This window comes from Phaseolus vulgaris, chromosome 8 (genome assembly GCF_051622355.1).
Source record: "Phaseolus vulgaris cultivar YP4 chromosome 8, ASM5162235v1, whole genome shotgun sequence".
Classification (NCBI taxonomy): Eukaryota; Viridiplantae; Streptophyta; class Magnoliopsida; order Fabales; family Fabaceae; genus Phaseolus; species Phaseolus vulgaris.
The window spans coordinates 12257554-12266204 of NC_143505.1; the positions used below are offsets into that span (position 1 = coordinate 12257554).

Consider the following 8651-nt stretch of genomic DNA (forward strand, 5'->3'; position numbering starts at 1 on the left):
CCGGATTCATAAGGGAGGCCCGATACACGACACGGCTGGCCAACGTCGTCATGGTCACCAAGCCGAACGATAACTGGAGGATGTGCGTCGACTACAGAAACATCAATAGCGCATGTTCGAAGGACACCTTCCCGCTCCCGAACATTGACCGGCTGGTGGATGGGGCGGCCGGCCACAAAATTATGAGCTTCCTGGACGCTTACTCTGGCTATAACCAGATAAGCATGCACCCGAGGGACAAGGAGAAAACGGCCTTCATGACAGCCGACGCCAACTACTATTACGAGGTCATGCCATTCGGCTTCAAGAACGCAGGGGCGACCTACCAGCGCCTCATGGACAAAGTCTTCAAAGGCCTAATCGGCCGAGCGGTAGAGGTGTACGTGGACGACATAGTCGTGAAGTCCGACTCATTTGATCAACACCTGAAAGACCTGGATGAGGTCTTCAAGGCCTTAAGGGGAGTCAACATGAAGCTCAACCCCGAAAAATGTACCTTCGGGGTCGAGGAAGGGAAGTTCCTAGGCTTCATGCCCACCCACCGGGGGATAGAGGCCAACCCCGACAAGTGTCAAGCTATACTCAACATGAGAAGCCCGAACAGCGTGAAAGAGGTACAACAGCTCCTAGGGCGGCTGACCGCCCTCTCCCGGTTCGTCCCCCACCTGGCTGAGAGGACGAGGCCGATGGTCCAGCTGCTCCGGAAGGGCAAAAAGTTCGCCTGGGACGATGAATGCGAGGAAATCTTCAAGCAATTCAAGGAGTTCCTCACATTCCCGACCGTCATCCAGAAGCCGAGACCCGACCACCCGATCCTTGTATATCTAGCGGTCTCGGAGGAAGCAGTCAGCGCTGCCCTGGTACAAGAGACCGAGGGCGAGGAACGGCCGGTGTACTTCGTCAGCCGAACCCTCCACTCAGCCGAGACCAGGTACCAGATGATAGAGAAGGTGGCCCTCGCCCTAGTCCTCACAGCAAGACGAATGCGCCCCTACTTCCAAAATCACTCCATAACTGTAAGGACCAACTACCCTATTTTTAAAATTTTATCTAAACCGGACCTTGCAGGAAGGATGATAGGATGGACAGTCGAACTTTCCGAGTTCAACATAAGCTACGAACCAAGAGGCGCCATCAAGTCTCAATGCCTGGCCGACTTCTCGGCCGAGCTGACACCACTACCCACCCTCTCGGGCGGGTGGACGCTCTATGTGGACGGCTCCTCAAACAAAACAGCCTGCGGAGCGGGAGCCATCCTGGAGGGTCCGGGCGACCTCTTTTTAGAACAAGCGCTCCAGTTTGGATTCCGGGCGACCAATAACCAGGCCGAGTGTGAGGCTTTGCTCGCTGGGCTGAACCTAGCCTACGATATGGGAGCACGCGAGGTGACATGCAAAAGCGACTCACGCTCATTAGAATAATATAAATAGCACGCATTCCAAGGAGTAAGGTATGTCATTTATTACTGTTCACCTACCTGAGAGTTGACCACCCGCTTTACTGACTTGAGCGTCGGAGTGCCTTCACAGGTACCCCCACCATCCGGTGTTCACCCGACGACCGAGTGCCGACTGCCGAAGGATAAGCAGGAGGACGAGAAGAATCTCAATTCATCACCCAGTCACCTACCCGACCGAAGGAAGGAGAAGAAGACTTCAATAGTTCTCTAGGTCCCATCTCCCTAGCAGGAACAGGTACAAATAATTAACGATTTTATAAATATGGTCTTTGGTAGTCTTTAAATCACACATGTAAAACCATTGTCTTTTCTATGTTTAGGAAACAATTATATACACGTGAACTAATTTAGTTGTATAAAATAAATAAAAAATGTAATGTACACAAATGAAGCGAAACAATCTATCTTAACTAAATCGACGCAAAAGAAAGTAAAATAGGAAGGATTTTGCTAGGGCTGGGCTAAATCTACATTGGTGTTGGGTGTAGCTAGGGCTGAGTTGTCTCTAGCTTGGATTGGAGTATATTAGGGTCAAGTCGATGCTAGCTCGGTTAGGTTCATGCTAGGGCCTACCTGACGTTAGGCTGTAATGTTGCATGCGAGAGTTAGAACGATGCAATTGTGAGTGCATGTGCTAGGGTCAAGACGATGGTAGTTGTTAGGTGGGTGCTAGGGCTTGACCGAGGTTGCTTAAGTGAATTTAGAGGCATATTTTTTTTGTTAACAAAGAATTAAATAAATTGAATAGGGCATTTCAGGGATACCCCAACTCTTATACACAGATTCAACAATGAGTCCTTAAGGATATTTACAACATACAAACCACCCTACAAAAATTGTGAACCCAATAACAACTACCTTCTAAAATGCAATTCACATACATAATTCCCAGCCTTTCTATTTGTCTTGCAGAATATTATTTCTATAATTCACTTCTAACACTACCTTTGCACTCGTGCTCCACGTATTAAGATGTGGATTTCACAATGCCTTTTGTGCATCAATTACACTTACAATTCTTTATAGTTGCAATCTCAATTCCCTTCCAAGATGTGAACTCTGTTGATGTTGAGAGTCATTAGGCCCTAGAAGATTAGAGGCATCTGGTTTCATTTCTTCGTGCCTACTATCTTGAATGCCCCCTTCGCTTTAAAATCCTTAGCTTTCTTCTTCCTCCCCGTGCCTGCAAATCTTCTCAAATTCATACATTGGTGTAGAAAGGCAATGAGTGCGACTATTTTACATTTATAAGTGCGACTATATAGCCGCACTTGATCAGCACGCATTCTTAAATCGAAGATTTAAAAGTGCGACTATTTAGCCGCATTCTTATTTAAATTTAAAAAAAAATTAAAACCCTAAACCCTAAGGCAGCAACAGCGGTGACAGCAACAACGACGGAGCAAATACGGCATAGCAAAAACCCAAACAACAGGCAGTGAAGCAGTGATGACCTTCGTCAATACAAGAAAACAAATAGATAAGAGAAACAAAAAAAATATATAAACCAATGGTGAAGAAGAAAGAAAACTCGAAACAAACTTAGACAATGAAGGCTCGTAGAAAACGAGAGGAAGCACAAGAGCAAAAACAAAAGAGAAAATGAAGCGCTAGATAACCCTTCACCAATGCAAGAAAACAAACAAATAATTGAAACGAAAAAAAAATTATAAACTATTGGTGAAGAAGAAAGAGAGCGGATTGAAACGAACTTGCAATGGTACGAGAACACAATGAAACTCGCAGAAGAAGAGAGGAACACCAGAGTAGAAACAAAGAGAGAACGCGAAACGCCAAGAAGAAAGTATAAAAGTGTAAGTGGCGCGCTTCAAAAAAAGGGTAAAAAATTATTTAAGAATGCAGCTATTAGTAATAGCCGCATTCTTAACTCTTGCGCTTTGATTTAAGAATGCGGCTATTATAAATAGCCGCATTCATAAATCATGCGCTTTGATTTAAGAATGCGGTTATTTAAATAGCCGCATTCGTAAATCATGCGTTTTATTTAAGAATGCGGCTATTTAAATAGCCGCATTCGTAAATCATGCTACCGCGTTTTGAATGACAACAGTTAACCCTAAAACCGCATTAAATAAATATTCGTTGTTTATACATTTTGTGCTAGTGATAGCTTCTTCTTCCTCTCTTTGCCTAATGGGTTAATAAACTTCGTCCCTATTTGGTTTGTGGTTCCATTTGTTGTTGCACACAGAAGGAGAGCTCTTGAAATCTCTGAAGCTTGGTCGTGGGTGCAGGTAGTGAGAAACATTTGTTGTTGGACATAGAAGGGTAGTTCGAAGTTGAAGTTGAGGTGAGTGTGTTGGTTCCTTAGTTCATTTTTTTTTTGTTTCCATTTTTGGTTTCAAAGTTGGTTCTTGGTTGGGCTGACTTGTTTCTTTAGTTTGTGTTACATTTTAATGTTTATTAGTTTGAGCTAATTCAGAGGTTAGAGGTCATGGGAGAATTCTTGCATGGAGTAATTGGGTAATTTGAGGTTATAGTTTTCTATACAAACAACATGATTTTTTAACTTGTTGTATGTGTGGGCTAGATTGACGCTTAACAACATATCTAACTTAGTAAAGGTTTAGTTCACCCTAAACTTATTTTTATTGTGTAGCATCAACTACACTCTCTCTAAACAGAAAAATTACTATTAACATGTTTAACTTAACGAGAACTTAATCCACACTATTAGCATCCAATTTTTAACAAGATTGAGCCCACTCTATTAACTACATGCTTACATATAAAAAAAAATAGCTTCCATCATATAAAATATTTGTTTTTAAACCATAGAAGACCGACACAATACATTTAGAGTCGATTTTTTTTGCCATTTGAGATGGTTACTAACCCACTCTTTATATGTGTTTTCTTGCTGATTTCAGTAACATTTATTTATTTATTTTGAATTTAAGTTCATGGACTAGTGCAATTTTGAGTCTTTTTACACCGGCAAATGTAGGTTAGTTAACGGTAGGAAAAGACTATTATTACAGTTGAAGAAACCAAATAAAATTATTCAATGGGAGTTTAGAAAAATATTTGTTACAAATTTCTTGTTAAGTGGAACAAAGAGAGGAAGTTTCTCTATTAGCAAGTGGGTAGATCAGGAGGAGGGGGAGGCAATGTGGAAGATGGAGTAGGTCCATTCTCAATTTCGAAAGCCGTGGCCATCCCCCATGACATGTGATTGTCCACATGGCAGTGTATCATCCATATACCTGCAATATTTCTCAGTGAAGAACAGGTTAGCTTAGTATACAAGATAGCCAAATAATACATTCATCAAACCATAATTCATTAACTTCGTACGAAAAAACATGTGAACTCACTAAGAACATACCTGGATTATTTGCTTTGAATCTGATCACAGCCCACCCTGCATCAGGCACAGCAATTGTATTTCGCATTTGCGGGTTCACTAAATTGAATTTTACCCTATCTCGTGTAGCATTGAAGTTTCCAAAGCCCTGAGCTAGGACAAAGAAGTTGAATCCGTGAATGTGCATGGGGTGGTTCTCTGTATCAAGCAAAGCAGTGTTTTGCAACACAATCTCCACGGTGGAATTGAACTTCAACTTTTTCACCTTGGTTGATTTGGGTGCAAATAGGAGAGAGAAGTCAAGGCTATTATTTGGGTTGGTGTAGTCAAACTCCAGGGGAGGCCTATTTGGAAAATCCTTGGTGTATATGCCACTTTCATTATAGTAGAATGCTTCCAACATCGACATTTTCTTCTGACTAGGAAGAACAAAAGATTCATTGTTCATGCTGGAAGACACTAAAGTGTTTTTTGGGCCAAAACATGTCTCATTCTGTGGACAAGGTGCTAGATTCAACCCAAATGTAATGAACATATTCTCATCAACTTCATTTGGACATTGGAGCCAGTGAGGCCTATCTACAAGCCCGGTTAGTTCGGTGTAGAACTTATGAGCCGTTTTTGTGTCATTGAAAAGTGGCATGATTGGCATCAAAGGAGTAGTTGATTTGGATCCTTTATATACAACGAGTCCTCGAGTTGTGGTGTTGTCAAATGCTGCCTGTATCGTGTTATAAATTGACGCAGCCATGTAATAGGAACCAATTGGTTGATTAGCTTCAAGTAACACATCAGTAGTTTGACCAGGGGCAATCACCACCACATCGGTGGCATAAGGTGTTGTGTACACTGCATCGATTGCAACCACAGTAAACCTGTGATTCGCAACCTTAAAGAACATTTGGCTTATGAAGTTGGTGTTGATTATCCTTAGCAAGTAGGTCTTACCAGGCTTGACCTTCAGTTTGAACATCTCTACAAAAGCAATGGGGAAAAGGAAAACAGCTTTAAACCAATGAATCCTTGAGACTTATAAACACTTTTACAGAGAAACTCATGCAGGGTAGTTACATACGATCTTGAGAGCAATTGTATAGGTCACCAGGCAAGCCATTGATCATAAAAGCAACAGATGGGGTAAGTGTTTGGTCACTAAACTCCATAACATTGGATTTCCACCATTCAGCTGAGATATATTCAAAGTACAAATAATTAAAATATATAAAGCAGTACATCACTAGAAAAAAGGTGTGAATTTAGTAATAGAAAGTAGAAGACTTGAATGTACCAAATAAGATGGGAACATGCTTGTAGGGCTTAGGAAATGCATAAGGATGGTTTCTCCTAGGATGGATAAAAAGTGCACCATGGACTGTTGCACGAAGGAAGGATGCATGAGCATGCCACCAAAGAGTTCCCTCTTGTCCATCGATTTTGAATCTGTAAGTGAAGTTATGATTGGGACGAATTGGACATTGAGTTACATATTCTGGACCATCTGCCCATCCACTTAGAAGTTGAAATATTCCATGCCTGTGTAACAAAACGTTTTTTTACAAGTAATCAAACATTGACAATATCAACAAAAGTTAAGTATTAGAAATCAATTCATTTTCCAATACTCTTTACTTTCTAATTTTAAGATATAACAGACTTGTTTTTAAATGTTTTAAAAACAAATTTCATTTTATTCCATTCCTTATAAACCAATATGATTAAAATGAAGGCAACCCTATGTTTTACAAACCAATATGTTATTTAAGCATAGCAAAAATCATAGCAAGAACTTAAAAGTGGGGACTTGATATATCAAATTATATAGATGGAAAAAACATACCAAAAAATAAGAAGCTAAATATTTGTACCGACGATAATATATCTCACATTCAGAGTCAGTTGTTCATTTTTTTTAAATTGAGTGAAACAAATCCGACTTGAAAACATACACTATCCTATGATTTGACGTAGATGAACTAGAAGTGAAAAATTAAGAAAGCGTTTACTTGTATAAGGGTTTTATTGGATTTATGTATTCTATAAATTGGAACACATCGTCCTTTTTAATTTAATTTATTTTTGGTTGGTAAAAAAAAAGAAAACGTTTATTTGTACTTTTTTATTCTTGTTTTCATTCTTTACTTACAAAACTGACATTATTTTAATTTATTTTCTATTTTCTAATATTTGCATAGAAAACAATTTTATTTTTTCTGTTTCTGTATTAAACTTTGAAACAGAAAACGTACTGAAAAGTTTGTTTGTCTGCTAAAACTTCAGAACGGATATAAAATAACAAAAATGTTTATTTTACGCCACCAACCCTACCTCTCAATAAATATTAATATTTTAATTATTTATAAAAATTTAAAATTTTGAAATTTGTATTTTTTTTATTTTTTTTAAAAGATATTTTTTTTAAATTTTTTTATTATAAATATTAATATTTATTGTGGGTGTAAAGTGGAAAAGGTGTAAAAATATGATAAACTTTTACTAAAATTTTTACTAAAAACTGAAAGTAGTAAATGGATAGAGAGAGAAAGTATAATTAAACGTTTTTTAAGGGTTTGTTGCCAAATAAGTCAGAATACAATAATATATTTTGCTGCCAATATCAGGTGTGTTATGCCTCTGAAATAGAATATATTAAGTTAGTTTTCCTTTTCTTCTGACAAGTGGAAAGATGTTATGTAAGTTCTTAACCTCTCACTGTTTTCTTTAATTTTTTAAGAGTTAGTTATACTGATTAAGAAGGAGCAATTACCAATGCAGGGTAACGTCGTAAGGCGACTTGTTCAATACATGAACCACAAGAGTGTCACCCTCTCGCACTTGTATAGTAGGTCCAGGAAATTGCCCATTCACAGCAGTTATAACTTGGTCGTTACATAACCGAGGGATAGTCATGTTCGCCACCTACAACATTTCAGAACCAAAGAATATAGTCAGAAACAAAAGTTATATAGCTGAGTTCTAGTCACCAATTTACATGCATGCAATAAGATCCTTAAAGTGTATAGATAAAAACTAGAAGATATTTATTGTGTTTAGGGCATGCATGTTTGGTTCGATAAATGAACTTCCCCAGAAAAGTTTATAAAAGAGGAAAATAAGAATGGAAATGAGAAGGATGTTTGCAGAGAATGTAGAGACCAAAGAAATTACATTGAATGTGTACTCCACAATAGCCGCAGAAGCCACAGAAGACAAAGCTAACAGAACGAAAACCCATGCTGGAGCAAGCGTGAGAGTTCTCATGTCCAAAAGGAAAAATTAATGAAGCAAAATTACAAACTAAGAAGTGAACATAAGTGTGAACTTAGATTTATTTTGTAGTAGATAAATGCGTGCGTTTCCGAGGTTCTATGTCCTATATATACACAGACACTGATTTGGAGATTATGTTTTTGAGATTTCGTGTTTACTTTGAAAAGGTCGAAATAAAATATTGCAAGGTCTTTTCGTAGCAAATGCAACTGCATTGGTTCAGGGTTGTATTGTGGTGGAATTCGTTGTGTAGATACGAAGTTTTGCTCACGAGGGCACACCCATGAAGGAAAAATTTAACAAGTCAGAATGAAAATATTTTAACTAATTAAGCAAGGAACAACTAGGAGTGTAATGCTTCTTATTATGGGCCAGATAACGGTATAATTATTTTGTCATTGAGCTTGTCGAGGTTCAAGGACACGACATGTACAGCTAATGAAGTTTGTTTAGTTATAATTAAGACAATAATATCATGATAATGAGTTGATCAATTCAAAGGCAATCATCAAAATTAAAATATAATATATTTTCAAGTTATTGAAAAGCCTTCCTTTTATTTCTTTCCATTTTATTTATTAGATTTTAGATGTGTGG

General features: G+C 38.5%; 1 protein-coding gene across 1 annotated transcript; it reads right to left on the minus strand.

The window, feature by feature from the left end:
• Nucleotides 1–4422: 4422 nt before the first annotated feature.
• On the minus strand, nt 4423–8378 carry LOC137827073 (laccase-7). Its single transcript, XM_068633281.2, has 6 exons — nt 7953–8378; nt 7552–7703; nt 6076–6320; nt 5863–5973; nt 4809–5762; nt 4423–4686 (listed from the first exon to the last, which is right to left on the minus strand). The coding sequence occupies exons 1-6, from the start codon at nt 8043–8045 to the stop codon at nt 4556–4558; spliced, it is 1686 nt and encodes a 561-aa protein (XP_068489382.1). The 5' UTR covers nt 8046–8378; the 3' UTR covers nt 4423–4555.
• Between the last annotated feature and the right edge of the window lie 273 nt (nt 8379–8651).